Source organism: Triticum dicoccoides, chromosome 7B, assembly GCF_002162155.2.
Source record: "Triticum dicoccoides isolate Atlit2015 ecotype Zavitan chromosome 7B, WEW_v2.0, whole genome shotgun sequence".
NCBI classification, from domain to species: Eukaryota; Viridiplantae; Streptophyta; class Magnoliopsida; order Poales; family Poaceae; genus Triticum; species Triticum dicoccoides.
The window spans coordinates 777531225-777552927 of record NC_041393.1 but is presented as its reverse complement, the minus strand read 5'-3'; the positions used below and the strand labels follow the sequence as shown (position 1 = coordinate 777552927).

General features: G+C 45.4%; 1 protein-coding gene across 1 annotated transcript; it reads left to right on the top strand.

The window, feature by feature from the left end:
• The first annotated feature begins 225 nt into the window (after nucleotides 1-225).
• Nucleotides 226-5444, top strand: LOC119338572 (ABC transporter G family member 28-like). Its single transcript, XM_037610883.1, has 14 exons — nucleotides 226-389; nucleotides 544-614; nucleotides 751-1020; nucleotides 1165-1228; nucleotides 1315-1461; nucleotides 1613-1647; nucleotides 1789-1862; nucleotides 1989-2812; nucleotides 2883-3179; nucleotides 3279-3755; nucleotides 3983-4131; nucleotides 4343-4632; nucleotides 4749-4870; nucleotides 5069-5444. Exons 1-14 carry the CDS (start codon nucleotides 322-324, stop codon nucleotides 5223-5225), a joined length of 3045 nt encoding a protein of 1014 aa, XP_037466780.1. The 5' UTR covers nucleotides 226-321; the 3' UTR covers nucleotides 5226-5444.
• Nucleotides 5445-21703: the final 16259 nt, after the last annotated feature.

The window sequence follows — 21703 nt, the reverse complement described above, 5'->3', positions numbered from 1 at the left end:
GTGGGGATGGGGATGGTGATGGTGATGGGGGAGGGAGACGGAGACGGAGACGCGACGGAGAGTCTCCTCCGCTTCCTCCTCCTCCTCCTCTTCCCGCCTCCCGCCTCCCCTTCCGCCTCCTCGAACCCCAGCCCCAGGCACTCTTCTCCGGTGGTCTCCGTCCCCGGCCGGCCGGTCGCCATGGCGGCGGCGGGAGCGCCAGCGCTTCTGCCCACCACCCTCCTCCTCCTCCTCCTCCTCCTCCTCTACGGCGTGTCGGTGGCGGAGGCGTGGCAGGACATTACGACCAAGGACGCGATCTTGTTGGGGCTCAACGGCAAGATGAAGGAGATGACCCGCGTCTTCGCCCCGCAGGTCAAAAGGGAGCTCGGCTACTGCATCCAGGACACGTACGTGCATTGCTTACGATTCGATTCGATTCGATTCCCCCCTCCCCAACATCTTCAATAACAATCATCGATTGAATTTCAATTTCAATAACAATCAAATCAAATCAAATCTTGCCCTTTAACTTGTTGTATTGAATCGAATTGCTGGGTGCAGGGACGCGGAGTGGGACGCCACCTTCAACTTCTCCGGCGACCCCAAATTCCTCGTCGACTGTATGAAGAAAGGTAAGCCTCATCCATGGTGGAAGGGAATGATGAATTGAAATGCTTCCTTCCATAAGGGAAATCCATCCGACCCCAAATACCTCATTTACTTATTATCTATATATGTTTATATTATAACCCATCCGATCCGACGCAGGGGACCTGCCGCAGCGCGTGTGCACCGCCGCCGAGCTCAAGTTCTACTTCGAGAGCATCATCAGAAGAGGCAAGAAGAACTACGTGAGGCCAAACAAGAACTGCAACCTAACGTCCTGGATCGACGGCTGCGAGCCCGGCTGGGGCTGCACCGCCGATGCCGGCAAGGAGGTGGACCTGCGGGACGCCGAAAACTTCCCGTCCAGGACCGTCGACTGCCAGGGCTGCTGCCCCGGCTTCTTGTGCCCCCGCGGCCTCACTTGCATGATACGTACGTAAGCCCTCACACACTTGAGATCTGCATAATATTTGCTTGGCTCTCTCTTGTGATGTAAAAAAAAACCAATTAGACATAATATATAAATGCACTAATATATAGTATAAGCTTACATACATTAATTAATTGCTGATGCAGCCTGCCCTTTGGGAGCATACTGTCCACAGTCCACCCTCAACAAAACCACCGGAGTCTGCGATCCGTAAGTTGTATCTATCTATCTATCTATCTATGGAAAATTATATATGGAAATTAATGGAAGGGTGAATGAATTATCGCTTGCTGCAGATACAACTACCAACCGCCTCCCGGGCAGCCCAACCATACGTGCGGCGGTGCTGACAGATGGTCGGATGTCATGAGTACCGACGATGTTTTCTGTCCAGCTGGTTACTACTGTCCAAGCCCTATCCTCAAGATCGATTGCAGTAGTGGGTAATTCTATCTATCTATCTATCTATCAATTGCTTCGTTTCTCATTCGGGCAATCTCCTAGCTAGGATTGAACCTTACAATAATGATTAATTCCCATGCCATTGCCTTCCCAAAAGAAAACTGAAAAATGCAAGTTTCTGGATCTGTGCAGGTTCTATTGCAGGAAAGGATCAACTACCCAGACCAGTAAGTTGTGTTGTCGTGTTCATATGAATATATGATAATAGGATGCTTTCCTTTTTCTGCTTTTAGTACACAGTTTTCTTCAGTAATTAACATTTGACAGTAATTTTCAGTATTAATTTGCTTTTAACTGCATGCATGCAGAATGCTTATCCAAGGGCAGTTGTAAACCAAACTCTACAACCCAAGACATCACAATATTTGGTGCCATGCTAGTGGTAATTAACATTTAATTTACATGCTGAGTTGATATCATCAAATCTTTAACGACCTGACAGAGGTTGATATCATCAAATCTTTAAAGGTTGAGTTGAGCTTAATTAATTTGCATGACCAAATTATAGGTTGCCCTGAGTTTAGTGCTGTTGATCATTTACAACTTCTCTGACCAACTTCTGACCAACCGAGAGAAGAAGCAAGCGAAATCTAGGGAGGCTGCTGTAAGACTCGCGAAAGAGACTGTACAGGCCCGTGAAAGGTGGAGATCAGCTAAAGATGTCGCAAAGAAGCATGCCGCTGGCCTGCAAACATCTCTCACCCGCACATTCTCGCGCAAGAAGAGCCTCGGCACACATGAATCATCTAAAGGGCATCCACCTGAAGAGCATGGTGCGGAAGAATCCGGAGGGAAGAACACCGGCGGAAGCCCCACTGCGGCTGCGGAAGTAGGAGGAGATAAAAAGAAGAAGGGGGGCAAACATGCGCACACTCAGAGCCAAATCTTCCAGTATGCGTATGGTCAAATCGAAAAGGAGAAGGCACTGGAACAAGAAATGGAACAAAACAGTAATAACTTTTCCTTGTCAGGAGTGGTAGCCATGGCAACTGATGAAGATTTAAGGCAAAGACCTAGAATTGAGATTGCTTTCAAAGACATTACTCTCATCTTGAAGGGGAGTAAGAAAAAACTATTAAGGTCTGTGAGTGGGAAGCTTATGCCTGGTCGGGTAGCTGCCGTGATGGGCCCATCAGGCGCGGGGAAAACCACCCTCTTGAGTGCTATTGCCGGCAAGGCGACTGGATGCGCGACAACCGGTACGATACTCATAAACGGAAAGCAAGAGCCTATCCGTGCATACAAGAAGATCATCGGCTTTGTCCCGCAAGACGATATTGTCCATGGAAACTTGACTGTTCAAGAGAACCTATGGTTTAATGCGAGATGCAGGTATTCTTTTTTATTGCATTTTATTTTCACGATTCTTTTCTTTCATTAATATTTATGTCTCCTCGATCAGGCTCCCTGTTGAGATGTCACAGGCTGAAAAAGTTCTTGTGGTGGAAAGAGTCATCGAGTCCTTGGGACTGCAACCAGTTCGCGATTCCTTGGTTGGAACTGTTGAAAAGCGTGGCATCTCTGGTGGCCAGCGTAAGCGGGTAAATGTCGGTCTAGAGATGGTTATGGAACCCTCTGTGCTCATCTTAGATGAGCCAACATCTGGTTTGGACAGTGCTTCGTCTCTGCTTCTACTTCGCGCTCTACGGCGGGAAGCTATGGAAGGGGTCAACATCTCCATGGTGGTTCATCAACCCAGGTTACGACCTTAATCCATAATCACATTCATTCATTAATTAGGACTACTTATATTAATTAATAGATCGACTTCCTCCTCATGTCAATTACTTACATGCAGCTACACACTGTACAATATGTTTGATGACTTGATACTTCTCGCCAAAGGTGGTATGCCTGTTTACCACGGGCCTGTGAAGAAAGTGGAGGAATACTTTAAAGGGTTGGGGATTGTCGTGCCAGATCGCGTGAATCCGCCCGACTACTACATAGACATCTTGGAGGGGATTGTGAAGCTAGACATGAATGCGGTCAACGTCAAAGATCTCCCTCTGCGGTGGATGCTGCACAACGGATACGAGGTTCCACGAGATATGCTGCAGAGTTCTTCCGGCTCGGAATCATCCTTGAGTGGGGAAGCAGGTGGTCACGCCCCCCAAGCTGAGGCCAAGAAATCCCTTCTTGGTGAATTGTGGGGCAATCTCAGGGACATACTTGGCCAGAAAAAGGATGAGTACGATTACAACAAATCTTCTGAAGATTTGTCTAACCGCCGCACACCTGGCAAACTTAGGCAGTACAAATACTACCTGGGAAGGTACGTAAATTACTGAATTTTGTTTCCTTCCTTGCTTCCTTCCTTCCTTCCTTCCTTCCTTCCTTCAAAATACTCTTTTGTTGTTGTTGTTGTTGTTGTTGCTGCTGCTGCTGTTGTTGTTGTTGTTGTTGTTGTTGTTGTATTCCATTCTTATGAGCTCGCTAGCTTCATGCATCCCTTTCTGTATGTAAAGATTTCTTCTTCTTCTTCTTCTTCTTCTTCTTCAGATGTGGCAAGCAAAGGCTTCGTGAATCTAGCATACAAGGAGTCGACTTTCTGATTCTGGGTCTTGCTGGTATCTGTCTTGGGACACTAGCTAAAGTGAGCGACGAGTCTTTCGGAGCACTTGGCTACACATACACCGTCATCGCTGTCTGTAAGTTCTTTTTTACCATTCATTCTTCTCGACGACATGATGCATGCCCTCTATATGTGTGGACTCAATTCTTGCTGCAACTAGAATACAACATTGAATTCAGACTGGAGCTTACATAAACATGTTTCTGAATTTGAAAATTGAAATACGTACTAGAGTTCTTTCTCTCAACTGAAGCAAGCAAAATGAACCTAATTAATGTTGGCTGCAGCTCTGCTGTGCATGATTGGAGCCCTCCGGTCCTTCTCCTTGGAGAAGATACACTACTGGCGAGAGAGAGCGGCGGGCATGAGCTCTCTCGCATACTTCATGTCCAAGGACACGATCGATCACTTCAACACGATCGTGAAGCCGATCGTCTACCTCTCCATGTTCTACTTCTTCAACAATCCAAGGTCGTCCATCTGGGAGAACTACGTCGTTCTCGTCGCGGTCGTCTACTGCGTCACAGGGATCGGCTACACCTTCGCCATCTTCTTCCAGCCCGGTTCAGCGCAGCTGGTATATATGGTTTCCGTACTAACTAGTGCTAGTAGCTAGCTCCATTCATAGGTTTATTTAATCAAAAAAGCAAGGAGAATAAACTGAAGGCTTGTGCGGTTTTGATGATTATGCAGTGGTCAGCATTGCTCCCGGTTGTCCTGACCCTGTTCTCGAATGAGCAGAAGGACAGTGTCTTTGCTAATCTATGCTACACAAAGTGGGCGCTCGAAGCGTTCGTGATTGCGAATGCGCAGAGGTAACTTATCATCTCTTCATTTCTTTAGCCCGATGCTGCTGCTGTGGCTATCTGTTGCAACTTGATCAACACTCGGTCGATCGTAAATATGAAATATTTTGAGTTGCAGGAGAGATGGCTAGCTAGAACATTATTACATATGCTACATAAATATTTCGATTAAAAACTTAGGATGCGACGGAATGCAATTCAATGCAGGTACTCTGGCGTTTGGCTCATCACGCGGTGCGGTTCGCTGATGAAGACGGGGTACGACATCGACCACAAGATCACGTGTATACTTGTCCTCGCTGCGAACGGGATAGTGTTCCGGTGTATAGCCTTCTTCTGCATGGTCATCTTCCAAAAGCACTGATGATTTCTTTCGTTTTTTCTTCATCATCATATGTATCCCATGTATGTATGTATGTATGTATGTATGTATGTGTATGTTTGTAACTGACCGACTGATCGAGGAGTAGTAGTAGTAGTAGTAGAAGAAGAATTAATGCATATATACAGTGAGTTAATGTACGCCGAATTAATTAGATGGATAGAATTCCTTTACATGTACTCCACATGAGCCAGATAACAAGTTGGGTTAACAAGAGAGAGATATGTCTTTGAGCAAATCTATATGTCAGATTATTTCCCCGCAAAAAAAAGAGACTATTTACCAGGGTGTTATTACAGTCACACAGTAGGAACTACGCCCGTAGAATAGAATCAATAAAAAAGAATCATCCAACCTGAGATGATGATGATGATGATGATAATATGGTTATAGAAGAATGTAATGATGAGGTGAATGCTTTTTATGAGATTGTCAACATTACACTCAGATGGTTTTGCAAGCAAGCAGCAGTATCGATGAGTAGTTTTTATATCAGTATCATCTTCCAAAATCACTCGTTTCTCCATCTCTCTGCCGGTACCAAAAAGTGTCAAGTGGGTGATGGAGGGAGGAAGAAAGGAAGCACGGGCGGTACACACACGCGCGCGCGCGTACGTGTTTGACTGATGTGAACACAATAAAATATTTCGACATACCCCAACACACATCACGTACGTGGAAGAAAGGGCCCAAAAGATAAAAGCCCACAAGTACGACGATGACTGTTTTGCCCTAGCTTTTTAATTCATTTTTCTCCATGAACTTTGATTGATCTAGGCTATGTAGCGGTATTTTTCAAAGAAAACTCGGTCACCAGATCGAGATAATGACACAAGCACATCAAGGTCACCCACTGGACGTAGGCTAAGTGCATCAAATGCCAGTGCAGCTAGTCTCCCGAAGCCTACTATTCATATTGTCATCTTTTCAAAGAGAGTAACTTGCTAGATGAAGTGCGGCTAGGAGAATAAAGTTCATCTTTACCGCATCTTTCATTCCAACTTTACTTTCTTGTGTGCGATCCTTCTTTCTAGTTTTAATCCAAGAAGCTCAATGGGCTAGTTTCAAGTTCGATCATATACGAAATATGGTATAGCCACCAGTCTAGATAGAACGGGCGGGGGAAGAAATTAATTTAGATGAGTTGCCTTATTATCGGGCTGATTGGAAGAGAACTTCAGAGTACACAAGAAATCCAAAAAAGCAAGATGAGATTAGGCGCAGATATTTAACGAGGGGACCATACAGGCCACCATCAAGAACAAACTCTTCGAAGAGCCAGGGACACACGTTGGGGCTCACACTACAGGACTCTTTCAAGTCTAGTGAAATTGTTCCCATCAGTTATGTCTGTTCTGAAATATGTTGGGAAAGAAGGCTAAAGTGATATGAAATGTCAGACACGTGGTCTTGTAGCATATTTTGAGACCATTGATTTTGTTTTTTATTTGCACATGATGTGGCATATATTGGGAAATGCAAATACTTTGTCGCAATCAACAAAGGAAGGATCAAGACATCCTGAATGCCATCTCATGTGTGAAGTCAACAAGGAATGAATGAGCTGCAAGAACTAAGGGATAATGGATGGGGATCACACTAGTAGAAAAAGGACCATTTGTCCCGGTTTGTAAGGGCCTTTTGTCCCGGTTTAAGAACCAGGACTAAAAGGTCGGTACTAATGCGCTTGGCCTTTAGTCCCGGTTCTTACACGAACCGGGACAGATGGGCCTCCACGTGGCCACTGTGGTCATCCCAGGCATGGGGGCCTTTGGTCCCGGTTGGTGACATAAACCGGGACCAAAAGGTATCCACGCGTCAGCAGCTGGCTGGAGCTGAGGTTTTTTTTTTGAAAGGGGCTGATTTAGGGGTTTTGGGAGTTAATTTAGGTTGTTATTAGCTAGCTAATAGAGAGAAGTGTCCTCTCTTATATCTTCGTGCTTGGTTTACCAACGCTACTGCTATGTTCATTTCACCCGCTGATATATAATAACTCTTCATGCTCGCATCATACATCATCATATATAATAACAAGTCCTACTAATCATGCATCATCATACAACTTCTACTCGTTATTAATAACAAGTCATACGATCATCGTCCTCTCATAGTCATCGAACCCAACCCTACTTAATTGTTCTTAGCACATGATCATCAGTATCAGGTAGGACCTAAACACCCTTAAGGTAAAATAGCATAAAACAATATAGACCCTGACTCTCCATTATGAAGAATGGAGATCATCATATCTCCAATTCTTGCGCTTTGCTTCCTTTTGCTTCCAAGAACCTCCTTACGACTGTCCATACATTTTTTTCATTCTTTGATTGTCATGTCTCCACTTCTTTTAGAAATTTGGTATGGACAGTTGAGATTCGTAGGATGACCTGGTTGTATGTTCAAAACATCAAGGCGACCATGCGTATACATCAGATGAGGCACACAATCATTTGGGATTATCTGTTGAAAAACATAGCAATAACTTCGTAGTTAGCAATGATGTACTAGTTTTAGAAGTATGCAAAAGATGCACGGATGTCGTAATAGTAAAATATCTTACCAGGGTATCTTCATGGTAGTTACCGTAGTTCAACACGTGCACTAGTGGCACGTATTGACCATAATGTTTAGGAGTTCGATTGTAGATATTGTAATTCTCAAGATCAGTACAAAATGCGATCAGATGATTTTTCTCCTTATAAGTTAATTCGGAGCCATCGGTGTAGTGGGTTTTGTCTACCATCTTCCGCACATTCTTTGAAGAATGAAAATAAGCTGTCAATGGAAATAAGTTGTCAACTATTTTGAAATAAACAATATAAATTACTTAATAACTATGTTTGAGAAGCTCACATGGGGGAAGAATTGGAAGTTTATCAACAAGGACCCAAATGTCCATATTGTCTTGCTCGATTTTAGGATCACCAAGATCCATGGTGACAAGCATACCCTCATCAAAACCATACATCTTGCAAAGTGCTTCCCAATTTTTGCAACCAAAATGGGTTACACTCTCAGAATTGTACAGCTTTACTTCAAAATCCACACCATGATGGGTCCTTAGGTGAATTTTTTTGGTTTCCATACTTTCATGGTCTTCAAAACCCATCTTCTCCAAGACATAGTGTCTTGCATAGCATGGGATAAGCTAGTCGAATTGGAAAAGATGAAAAATACACATTAAAATAGTTGAAGTCGTGCTTAATTACGAAAAAAAACTATTGTCATCATTGCGTACGTTTCAACGTCGAAGGTCTCCTCGAGATTAATGCTGAAGCGCCGATCTTCATCCAGTTCAAGGAACCTGTCGCACATACCTCGGTCGTCGTGGCACCATTCGCACTCCCCCGGGCGGTTTTCGTCGTCCGAGTACGACATTTTCGGCCTATGTTTATAATTCAAATATTAAACTTGTACAATTAAATATATGTACTAAAAAACCTAAATTAGATCATTATTATTAATCACGGGTTGACTATCGGTGATGGTAGCTCCTCCTTTCATTCCCGAGTGCATTATCACACTAAATTATCTAGCACACGGGAATTAAGGAGAAGCTACCCCCACGACGGCGTGGATGATGGAGGGGGCTCCTAGATTTCTGCAAGTGCTCTCCAATTTTAGCATTCAAAGTAGGAGTACTTTTCCAATATGAGCATTCAATAAGCACGTAAAATAAAGTAGTATTCAAATTAGCATGCATTCAATTATAAGAAAAAGTACATCATCTCTTGTGTCCGTACATCGTCGAATATTATCACTAATACTCCTCGAATACTATCATACATATAGCATCGCTAATAAAGCTAGAACCATAGCGCCCGACGGGTATCGTTGCGGGTGGTGGACACCCAAAGATAAGGAACCATCACAGGATCATAGCTCCAGTGAGATCCCTGAAGAACCTGCCAGGTATTGTCGAACCTGCCCTCCAACGCAACCATGTAGCGCCGGACGTGCTCGTCCTCCTCGCTGACATGGTGACGTACCACCTCCGCGGTGTCCGGAAGCCTCGGCACCATCACTGGCCCACGCGACCGCCACCAAACAAGGATCGGGTCAACAATGGGCTGGCTCCTCACCAACCTACGCCCCCCGAAAGGTAGCACCTCCCAATACCAGCTCGGCGGAGCCCAGTCCCGGACATGGCCCCTCTGATAAAGCAGGCCTCCACCGCTGTCGGTGTCAAAACCGGCGGATCTCGGGTAGGGTGTCCCGATCTGTGCGTCTTAGGCTGATGGTAACAGGAAGCAAGGGACACAATGTTTACCCAGGTTCGGGCCCTCTTGATGGAGGTAAAACCCTACTTCCTGCTTGATTAATATTGAAGATATGTGGAATACAAGAGTAGATCTACCACAAGATCGTAGAGGCTAAACCCTAAGAGCTAGCCTATGATGGTATGATTGTAATTGTGATCGGCCTTCTAAGGACCATGCTCTTCGGTTTATATAGACATCGGAGAGCTAGGGTTTACATGGAGTCGGTTATAAGGAAGGAAACATAATATCCGGATCGCCAAGCTTGTCTTCCACGCAAAGGAGAGTCCCATCCGGACACCAGCCGAAGTCTTGAGTCTTGTATCTTGACGCTTCTATAGTCCGGACGATGAATATAGTCCTGCTGTCCGGATACCCCCTTATCCAGGACTCCCTCAGTAGCCCCTGAACCAGGCTTCAATGACGATGAGTCCGGCGCGCAGTCTTGTCTTCGGCATTGCAATGCGGGTTCCTTCTCTGAATACTCCAAGGTGATTATCGAACATGTAGGTTGTGTCCGGATCTGCAAAATGATCTTCACATTCCACTATAGAGAGAATGATACTCCAGCTGAAAACTTTTAGACGACGTGACATGCCATTAGAGCCAGGTCATTATTCGAACCGTTTTTTCACAACCAGACACAGCACGCATTGCGAGGCGGTTTCCTTGACACGTCTTGTCAAAGCAGAGATCATGTCCCCTTATCGCAGGATTCTCATCAATAGGGTATGGGTAATCCCCCCGTGCCATCAATCGTGGCGCTTGGGAAATAAGCGATTCTCAACAGGCTAGTGGGGAGGCGCACCGCTTTCGTCGCCTCTATAAAGGGATAAGAGTTCCTCATTTTTACCCACGCCTTCTTCCTCCCTCGCATACTCTTGCCCCCTCGAGCTCCAGCGCCCTAGTCCAGGTCTTCTCCGCACAATTAGTCATGTCCAGAGCAGGAGGCAAGTGGGTGGCTTCCACCGTGACGGAGAAGAAGATTGCGAATCTTCGGGCGGCTGGATACTTGGCCGCAGACATAGCACACCGGCTACCAGACAAGGGGCAGGTCATTCCAACTCCAGGACCCCATGAGAGGGCCGTGTTCCTCGCCCACTTTGTTTGTGGACTGGGGTTTCCACTCCACCCCTTCGTCCGCAGGCTTATGTTCTACTACGGGCTAGACTTCCATGATCTAGCTCCAAACTTCGTCCTAAACATCTCGGCGTTCATCGTCGTATGCGAGGCTTTCCTCCGCATCAAGCCTCATTTCGACTTGTGGCTGCAAATCTTCTGCGTGAAGCCGAAGATCGTGAGTGGCCAGGAAGCGGAGTGCGGAGGAGCCATGGTGGGCAAGATGCCTAAGGTCACCTGGCTTGACGGCTCCTTTGCGGAAACCGTGAAGGTGTGGCAGTCGGGGTGGTTCTACATCACCGAGCCGCGCGGCGCCAACTGGGCGGCGGCCCTCGAGTTCCGATCCGGAACCCCTATGCGGCTCACTTCCTGGGAACGGAAGGGCCTGTCCTGGGGCGAATCTACAGAGCTGACCGGACTCAAAACCTGCATCCAGGGCATGAAGGACAAGAAAATCAAGCTTGTCAACATGATCCAGGTCATGCTCATTCGCCTGATTCTGCCATGCCAAAGGCGGGCATTCAATCTGGGAGTTCGTTCCAGCCGAACACCAGACGCTTCAAAGGCTCTATGGCATGAAGCACAAGAATGCGTGGAAGGTGTTATTCAAGGATTCCGAAGTACCTCCTCCCATATCTGAGGACCGTGGGCTCCATGTCGCACGGCAACCTACTCAGGTGAGTTCTAAGACTATCACCGAATTCAGTCCTTCCCAATATAATTATGGGGTAACCTCAAGTAATTGTGTGTATTTGTTTCAGGATTATGTGGAGGTGGCGGAGCGGATTGACTGTTCGGCACCGCTACCGGAAAGCCCATCTAATGTTCTCCTGACGGAGATGCTGGTTCCGGTGCCCTACAAGGGGCCGGAGAAGAAGGCCAACAAGAAGGCCCCGGGGACCCGAAAGAGTCTCCGACGTAAGCCTACGCCAGAAGCCTCGTCCGAAGAGGACGAGGAAGACTCCTCCCCCGAAGGGGAAGATAGAGAAGAAGAAGAGGAGGCCATGCTATCCGGACAGGATAGGGGGCCTGAGGTGGCGGACCAGAGGACCAGGAAAGGCCCCCGGCGCAAGGCCGTCATACCCGTGTCATCTGATGACGACGAGGTAGATTCCTCCCGCGGAAGCGGGGAGGAACAAAAAGAAACACCACCTCCACGTGTTGGGGGAGGGAAGAAGAGGAAGGCCGCCCCGGTGGGGGAGACTGGGATGTCCAAGAAGGGAAAGGTGTCCCTTCCGGACTACTCCGCCACCGCCGCCGATAGCAAGGAAGGGTGGCTGCCCAGGAAGAAGCCCCTAGTGCGATCGTAAGTGTCCGCACTCCATCGTAATTTTGCTTCATAGTTTTGTTATAACGCCGAACTTATATGCAGTCCGGCCAGGGCCCATCCCGAAGTGTCGTCTTCAAACGGGTCCCTGAGTGAGTCAGTAATGAACTCACTCCCGACGGCCACTTCCCCTCGGCCTGCGGACGACACGGAGGTGTTGTCCCAAAGGCTCCCGGAGATAGGGGAGGTGACCCTGGAGGCGCCTCAAGGCGGTGTCCCAGACGTCGGACTCGCGGCGTTCAAGATCCCCGCGGACCGTGTTGGTGAGACCGAAGTAAGCCGGACTCTCAACCGAACACTATCCCGGAGCCTTTAGTGGTTCCGGATTCAGGCGGGCAGCCCCTCATTACGGAGGGAGGGTCGTCTGTATCAAGGACTTCCATTGCGCCCCAGGCACCGGATTGTCTGCTGGAAGCGCTTCGCGGCGCTTCCCTAGATGAAGAGCACCATACTCTTATGAGTGCGGTGATTCAGAAGGTTTCGTCCGCCAAGAGCGGACTAACCGAAGCCTGCACCAGCCTCCTAATAGGCTTTGAGGTAAGTAAAAATGTGTGAAATCACCACCCGATAGGTAGTAGCCCCTGATACTCTGTTTGGTGTTTGGAAAGAAAAACCAAACGGAGGGTCAATTATAATCCGTAGGAGTCTAACAATAAGTTTGAATGTAAATAAACAGGCTGTGCTATTGGCCGCTGCTGCTCGCACGGCCGAAATCGCCGGCCTAACGCAGGACTTAGAGCGGGCACAGGGAGAGCTCAGCCTCACGAGGAGGCAACTCGAGGAGAGCAAAGGTGAATGATTCCCCTCTCTCATATAATAAAAAATAAAAGTTGATTATGCTAACGACGAAGCGTTGTAATTTGATAACAAAGGCCACCGCCGAAGTGGCGTCTCTCAAGAAGGTGATGTCCGAAACCGAACACAAAGCGGCCTTGGAGCGCAAGGAGCGCAAAAAGCAAGAAGCCCGGGTGGGCGAAGTACAAGAAGAGCCCCAGGAGCTCGGCAAGAAGCTCGAGTCCACGGAGCATGAGCTGAAAGCAAAGGAGGTCGAGCTTGCGAAGGCCCTTACAAATATAAAAGACGCCAAGGCCGAAGCCGAGAGGGCACAGCAGGAGATCCAGGAGGCCAAAAAGATAGCGGCGGGTAAGAAATTTTTTATGCAAAGCAAACATGTGGAGGAGGCATTTCTTTTACTTACTCGAATCCGGAGCTCTCCAGGGGCATTCGCAGACCTGCCACGCAGCGTATCAGATGCCGCGGAGTTCTACCGTGCCCAGGAGGGGAGCTCAACGGAGAAGTTGTTCTGGTCCCAGTATGCTGGGGCCGAACATGCAACGCCTCTGAGTGACCAACTGAAGTAGTTGGTCAAACTCCACAAGGCGGCCGAAGTGGCTATGAAAGATCTCATAGTCCGGATATGGCCTGGTGAGCTACTGCCCACCAGCTACTTCGGCCTGATCAAGCGGGTGGTGGATTCCTGTCCGCGACTGGAAGTCATCAAGCGATCCATTTGCATTGAGGGTACCCGCCGGGCCCTTGCCCGTGCCAAGGTGCATTGGGGCAAGGTGGATGCGGAGAAGCTGGTGAAGGACGGGCTGCCAGAGGGCAAGCCGCATCGCCTCCCCGAGAAGTATTATGATGGCGTTATGAAGGGTGCTTGCCTCGTGGCCGATGAATGTACCAAAGACATAATTTTTGAATGAATTCACCTCTATCATGTTTGTAATTTAAAGACGAAGTTACTTGTGCTATGTAGCGCTTTTGTTATTTAAAATATCACCTTCTGTGCGGCTGTTTATCAAATTCTGAAAGTAGGCCAGTCGTCGGCTTCCGCCCCCATGTAACTAGTACTGGGGTGTTCGTGGAAAACCCGGACACTCTTTATCCAAATGTTTGGTCCCTTAAGGAGGTGTCCAGTGCAGCGAACAAGGCAATCGGACTATGCGGCTTTATAATCTTCACTTAGCCATAGAAGTCTACCATTTTAAATTTCGGCGAAGCCCCTAGAATCCGGAAGGCCGAATTGGGGCGCTATACACGCCTATATCGGACAAAGCCGAATTAACGCCTAAAGCGGAAAAATCTTTAAGGATTATAAGACCTCTCGAACAGCGACCAGTCTCTTGCCACATCATGTCGGACAGTTTTGTGCTTTCTCTACTGAGGTGCTCATCCGGAAAAGCAGGGCACAATCGCAGTAGTTCTCCCTGCGCTACCTTAGCCGAATTAACGGAACGTAAGGTACCAAAACAAGGGAGTCGGGCTATCCCAGCTGTAACCCAAGACATGATTCGGAGCTGATGCATATAATGCTATAAGTTCGAGGTGCCGCACTGTTGAAAGTGTTCGGACTTGACTTGCCATATTATGGGGTGCCATAAGAAGCCCCTGGCAAACTAAGCGTACCAAAGTGTACGGATGCAAAATTAAATAGACATTTATAAAAAATGCTGAAATAAAAATAAGTAAGCTGACACTATATGTGGTCTCCCATTGATAAATAATATGTTTAGGCGTATGTTTATAATGTATGCATTAAGCCGAGACAAATAGGATTCTTTGACATATCCTATCCAGGGGCAGGCTACGTACAGATATATAAAGCAGGAACAACAATCGAAAATAGATTCCACCTGGGTGTTTCCTGCTGTGCCCAAAGCCTGTTGCCTCCTGGGTTTCCTCTCCTATGTAAGTCCGACAATCCGGCTATTCTGGAGAAGCTGCACTAAAGCAATGTCCTTATGGGTGAATGGAAAGGTTACGAAGTGATACCGTACTGTGGACTGAGCCCCTGATACGCATCCGCCTGTGCCCATGGTATTTTGAGTGTGTAATTGTGTACGCGTTGCACGAATGCTGCTTTGATGGGATTTGAGCGGAGGCCGGACTGCTAGTCCTGCTCTTGTCGTGCCTGCTGATCTTGCCGCGGGGTGTTCCGCCCTCGCTTGACGGAGCTTGAATTTGTCGTCGCCGGATTGGTGGTGTGTCGGAGGATGCCGCATTGTACTTCTGCCGCAAGGGCTGCAGTATGTTCTTCTGTACGGAGAGAGCGGTCCATATTTCCGTTGACTGTTATGACCCCGCGCGGGCCTGGCATCTTGAGCTTGAGGTATGCATAGTGTGGTACTGATGTCTACTACACAACCTTCTTCTTGTAGACGTTGTTGGGCCTGCAAGTGCACAGGTTTGTAGGACAGTAGCAAATTTCCCTCAAGTGGATGACCTAAGGTTTATCAATCCATAGGAGGCATAGGATGAAGATGGTCTCTCTCAAGCAACCCTGCAACCAAATAACAAGGAGTCTCTTGTGTCCCCAACACACCCAATACAATGGTAAATTGTATAGGTGCACTAGTTCGGCGAAGAGATGGTGATACAAGTGCAAAATAGATAGTACATGAAGGTTTTTGTAATCTGAAATAATAAAAACAGCAAGGTAGCGAGCGGTAAAAGTGAGCGTAAACGGTATTGCAATGATAGGAAACAAGGCCTAGGGTTCATACTTTCACTAGTGCAAGTTCTCTCAACAATAATAACATAGATAGATCATATAACAAGCCCTCAACATGCAACAAAGAGTCACTCCAAAGCCACTAATAGCGGAGAACAAACGTAGAGATTATGGTAGGGTACGAAACCACCTCAAAGTTATTCTTTCGGATTGATCTATAAAAGAGTTTGTACTAGAATAACACCTTAAGACACAAATCAACCAAAACCCTAATGTCACCTAGATACTCCATTGTCACCTCTAGTATCCGTGGGCATGATTATATGATATGCATCACACAATCTCAGATTCATCCAACCAACATAAAAGTACTTCAAAGAGTGCCCCAAAGCTATTACCGGAGAGTCAAGAACGTGTGCCAACCACTATGCATAGGTTCCCAATGTCACGAAACCCGCAAGTTGATCACCAAGACATACATCAAGTGTTCTCATAAAAGACTCAATCCGATAAGATAACTTCAAAGGGGAAACACAATTCATCACAAGAGAGTAGAGGGGGAGAAACATCATAAGATCCAACTACAATAGCAAAGCTCGGGATACATCAAGATCATGCCATAGAGGGAACACGAGAGAGAGAGATCAAACACATAGCTACTAGTACATACCCTCAGCCCCGAGGGTGAACTACTCCCTCCTCGTCATGGATAGCGCCGGGATGCTGAAGATGGCCACCGGTGATGGGTTCCCCCTCCGGCAGGGTGCCGGAATGGGCTCTCGAGAGGTTTTTGTTGGCTACAGAGGCTTGCGGCGGTCGAACTTCCGATCTATCTTCTGTTCTAGAAGTTTTAGGGTACGTAGGTATATATGGGTGCAAGGGGTACGTCGGCGTTGCTATCACTATTTCTCCCTCCAGTGGCCTTGAGGCGTCTCGATCGTGACCCCCATCTTTTTAAGCTCTGCTCCCAAACTAAAGAGAAAGGAAAGGAGACTGATCTTGACGTCGGTGTCGGTTTTTCCAACGAAACGAAGAAGTTTTGGATTGGACCTCCGGGGTGCTCACGAGGCAGGGGGCGCGCCCCCCACCCTCGTGGGCAGCCCGGGACTCCCCTGACTTGCACTCCAAGTCTATCAGGTTGCTTTCCTTCCAAAAATAACTTCTCCAGTTGATTTCGTTCCGTTTTGACTCCGTCTGATATTCCTTTTCCTCGAAACACTGAAATAGGCATAAAACAGCAAATCTGGGCTGGGCCTCTGGTTAATAGGTTAGTCCCAAAAGTAATATAAAAGTGTATAATAAAGCCCATAATCATTCAAAACAGATAATAATATAGCATGAATGCTTCATAAATTATAGATACGTTGGGGACGTATCAGCATCCCCAAGCTTAATTCCTACTCGTCCTCGAGTAGGTAAATAATAAAGAAAGAATTTATGAAGTGTGAATGCTAGAGGTGCACAATTTTGATCAATGATAATTTCAATCACCTTTTCTAGCATGATAATGTGTCATAACAGTAGTTCATCTCAGAAAACTTTTCATGAACTAGTAACAAGCAATTGACATGTTAAAGCATAGACTATAAACTTTCTTGAAAACTAGCAAACTTCATTCTTAGTCATCAAAACAATTGCAATTCATCTTATTTTCAGGAATAGCAAACTCCACATACTCAACTATCATATAGTCTTCTACAATTGCTAACACTCACGCAATACTTGTGGTTATGAAGTTTTAATCAGACACAGAGAAAGATTGAGGCTTATAAGTTGCCTCCAAACGTATTCACCTTTGGGTGATGTCAACAATAATAGTTCATGCTAACGTACATCCAATTGGATATTTATATCAGGATCACCCTAACACAAAGTGCTTGCCAAAGGATAAAATGAAAAAGGGAAAGGTGAAGATCACCTTGACTCTTGCATAAAGTAAAAGATAGGCCCTTCGCAGAGGGAAGCAGGGATTTGCATAGGTGCCAGCGCTCAATTTTGAAATAGAGATAAATAATTTTGAGAGGTATGATCTCATTGTCAACATAACAACCAAGAGTTCCCAATATCTTCCATACTACATACATTATAGGCGGTTCCCACGCAGAATGGTAAAAGTTTATACTCCCCAACCACCAACAAGCATCAATCCATGGCTTGCTCGAAACAACGAGTGCCTCCAACTAACAACAATCCTGGGGGAGTTTTGTTTAATTATTTTGATTTGATTTTGATCTTTTTGATCATGGGACTGGGCATCCCGGTTACCGCCACTTTCTCGTGAATGAGGAGCGGAGTCCACTCCTCTTGAGAATAACCCACCTAGCATGGAAGACACTGACAACCCCTAGTTGCTACATGAGCAATTCGGGCATACAAAACAGATTATAATTTGAATGTTTAGAGTTTGGCACATGAAAATTTACTTGGAACGGCAGGTAAATACCGCATATAGGTAGGTATGGTGGACACTCATGGCAAAAACTGGGTTTAAGGATATTTGGAAGCACAAATAGTATCTCTACTTGGTGCTAGGAATTTTTTGGCTAGCATGAGGGGGAAAGGCAAGCTCAACATGTTTGAATTATCCATGTCCAACATCAACTCTTTAGCATGTCATACTTAATGAGTGCTCCCAATTATGAAAGATGTCTATGATAATATATTTATATGTGAAACCTCCCTTCCTTCAATATTCTTTCATGAATTGTTCAAATGACTAATACAATGCTTGCCAACCGTCAATAAATTTACAACCTCTACTTCTTAGATGTGAAGTCATTACTCCCCATGGGATAAGCAAATGAAACATATATAATTTCAGATTTATGACAATCAATTCATTCAACAATTTACTCATAGGATATAAGTGAAGCACACGAGTAAACGACAAACTACTCAAAAAGATATAAGTGAAGACCACTGAGTAGCTAAATAATTATGTAACTATGTGAAGACTCTCTCTCATAAAATAATTTCAGATCTTGTTATTGTACTCAAGCAGCAAGCAAAACAAAACAAAATGACACTCCAAGCAAAACACATATCATGTGGCGAATAAAAATATAGCTCCAAGTAAAGTTACCGATGAACGAAGACGAAAGAGGGGATGCCATCCGGGGCATCCCCAAGCTTAGGCTCTTGGTTGTCCTTGAATATTACCTTGGGGTGCATTGGGCATCCCCAAGCTTAGGCTCTTTTCACTCCTTATTCCATAGTCCATCGAATCCTTACCCAAAACTTGAAAACTTCAACCACACAAAACTCAAAATAAAACCCGTAAGCTCCGTTAGTATAAGAAAATAAATCACCACTTAGGTACTGTAATGAACTCATTCTAAATTAATATTGGTGTAATATCTACTGTGTTCTAACTTCTCTATGGTTCATACCACTTAATACTAGCCATAGATGCATCAAAATAAGCAAACAACACATAGAAAACAGAATCTGTCAAAAACAGAACAGTCTGTAGTAATCTGTATAAAAACTATACTTCTGGAACGCCAAAAATTATGAAATAAATTGATGGACCTGAGCAATTTGTCTATTAATCATCTGCAAAAAGAATCAACCTAAAAGCACTCTCCAGTAAACAATGGCAGCTAATCTCGTGAGCGCTAAAGTTTCTGTTTTTTTACAGCAAGATCACATAAACTTCACCCAAGTCTTCCCAAAGGTTCTACTTGGCACTTTATTGAAACAAAAGCTATAAAACATGATTACTACAGTAGCATAATCATGTGGACACACAAAAACAGTAAGGGTAAATATTGAGTTGTCTCCCAACAAGGGCTTTTCTTTGATCCCTTTCTAGCTAGGCATGATGATGACAATAATTCTCACATAAAAGATAAGAATTGAAACATAACGGGAGCATCATGAAAAATATGGCTAGCACATTTAAGTCTGACCCACTTCCTATGCATAGGGATTTTGTGAGCAAATAACTTATGGGAACAATAATCAACAAGCATAGGAAGGTAAAACAAGCATAGCTTCAAGATTTTCAGCAAATAGAGAGGAAACTTGATATTATTGCTATTCCTACAAGCATATGTTCCTCTCTCATAATAATTTTCAGTAGCATCATGAATGAATTCAAGAATATAACCAGCACCTAAAAAATTCTTTTCATGATCTACAAGCATAGAAAATTTACTACTCTCCACATAAGAAAATTTCTTCTCATTAATAGTAGTGGGAGCAAACTCAACAAAATAACTATCATGTGATTGAAAATTAAGATCAAGATGACACGTTTCATGGTTATCATTATTCTTTAAAGCATACGTGTCATCACAATAATCATCATAGATAGGAGGCATGCTTTCATCATAGTAAATTTGCTCATCAAAGCTTGGGGGACAAAAAATATCATCTTCATCAAACATAGCTTCCCCAAGCTTGTGGCTTTGCATATCATTAGTATCATGGATATTCAAGGAATTCATACTAACAACATTGCAATCATGCTTATCATTCACATATTTCATGCCAATCATTCTATGTAATTCTTCTTCTAGCACTTGAGCACAATTTTCCTTTCCATCATACTCACGAAAGATATTAAAAAGACGAAGCGTATGAGACCAACTTAACTCCACTTTTTTGTAGTTTTCTTTTATAAACTAAACTAGTGCTAAAACAAGAAACAAAAAAGATTCGATTGCAAGATCTAAAGATATACCTTCAAGCGCTAACATCCCCGGCAACGGCGCCAGAAAAGAGCTTGATGTCTACTACACAACCTTCTTCTTGTAGACGTTGTTGGGCCTACAAGTGCACAGGTTTGTAGGACAGTAGCAAATTTCCCTCAAGTGGATGACCTAAGGTTTATCAATCCGTAGGAGGCGTAGGATGAAGATGGTCTCTCTCAAGCAACCCTGCAACCAAATAACAAAGAGTCTCTTGTGTCCCCAACACACCCAATACAATGGTAAATTGTATAGGTGCACTAGTTCGGCGAAGAGATGGTGATACAAGTGCAAAATAGATAGTAGATAAAGGTTTTTGTAATCTGAAATAATAAAACAGCACGGTAGCGAGCGGTAAAAGTGAGCGTAAACGGTATTGCAATGATAGGAAACAATGCCTAGGGTTCATACTTTCACTAGTGCAAGTTCTCTCAACAATAATAACATAGATAGATCATATAACAAGCCCTCAACATGCAACAAAGAGTCACTCCAAAGCCACTAATAGCAGAGAACAAACGTAGAGATTATGGTAGGGTACGAAACCACCTCAAAGTTATTCTTTTGGATCGATCTATAAAAGAGTTCGTACTAGAATAACACCTTAAGACACAAATCAACCAAAACCCTAATGTCACCTAGATACTCCATTGTCACCTCAAGTATCCATGGGCATGATTATACGATATGCATCACACAATCTCAGATTCATCCAACCAATATATAAGTACTTCAAAGAGTGCCCCAAAGCTACTACCGGAGAGTCAAGAACGTGCGCCAACCACTATGCATAGGTTCCCAATGTCACGAAACCCGCAAGTGGATCACCAAGACATACATCAAGTGTTCTCATAAAAGACTCAATCCGATAAGATAACTTCAAAGGGGAAACTCAATTCATCACAAGAGAGTAGAGGGGGAGAAACATCATAAGATCCAACTACAATAGCAAAGCTCGGGATGCATCAAGATCGTGCCATAGAGGGAACACGAGAGAGAACACGAGAGAGAACACGAGAGAGAACACGAGAGAGAGAGAGAGAGATCAAACACATAGCTACTGGTACATACCCTCAGCCCCGAGGGTGAACTACTCCCTCCTCGTCATGGATAGCGCCGGGATGATGAAGATGGCCACCGGTGATGGGTTCCCCCTCCGGCAGGGTGCCGGAACGGGCTCCCGAGAGGTTTTTGGTGGCTATAGAGGCTTGCGGCGGTCGAACTTCCGATCTATCTTCTGTTCTGGAAGTTTTAGGGTACGTAGGTATATATGGGTGCAAGGGGTACGTCGGTGTTGCTATCACTATTTCTCCCTCCAGTGGCCTTGAGGCGTCTCGATCGTGACCCCCCATCTTTTTAAGCTCTGCTCCCAAACTAAAGAGAAAGGAAAGGAGAATGATCTTGATGTCGGTGTCGGTTTTTCCAAAGAAACGAAGAAGTTTTGGATTGGACCTCCGGGGTGCTCACGAGGTAGGGGGGCGCGCCCAGGGGGGTAGGGCGCGCCCCCCACCCTCGTGGGCAGCCCGGGACTCCCCTGACTTGCACTCCAAGTCTATCAGGTTGCTTTCCTTCCAAAAATAACTTCCCCAGTTGATTTCGTTCTGTTTTGA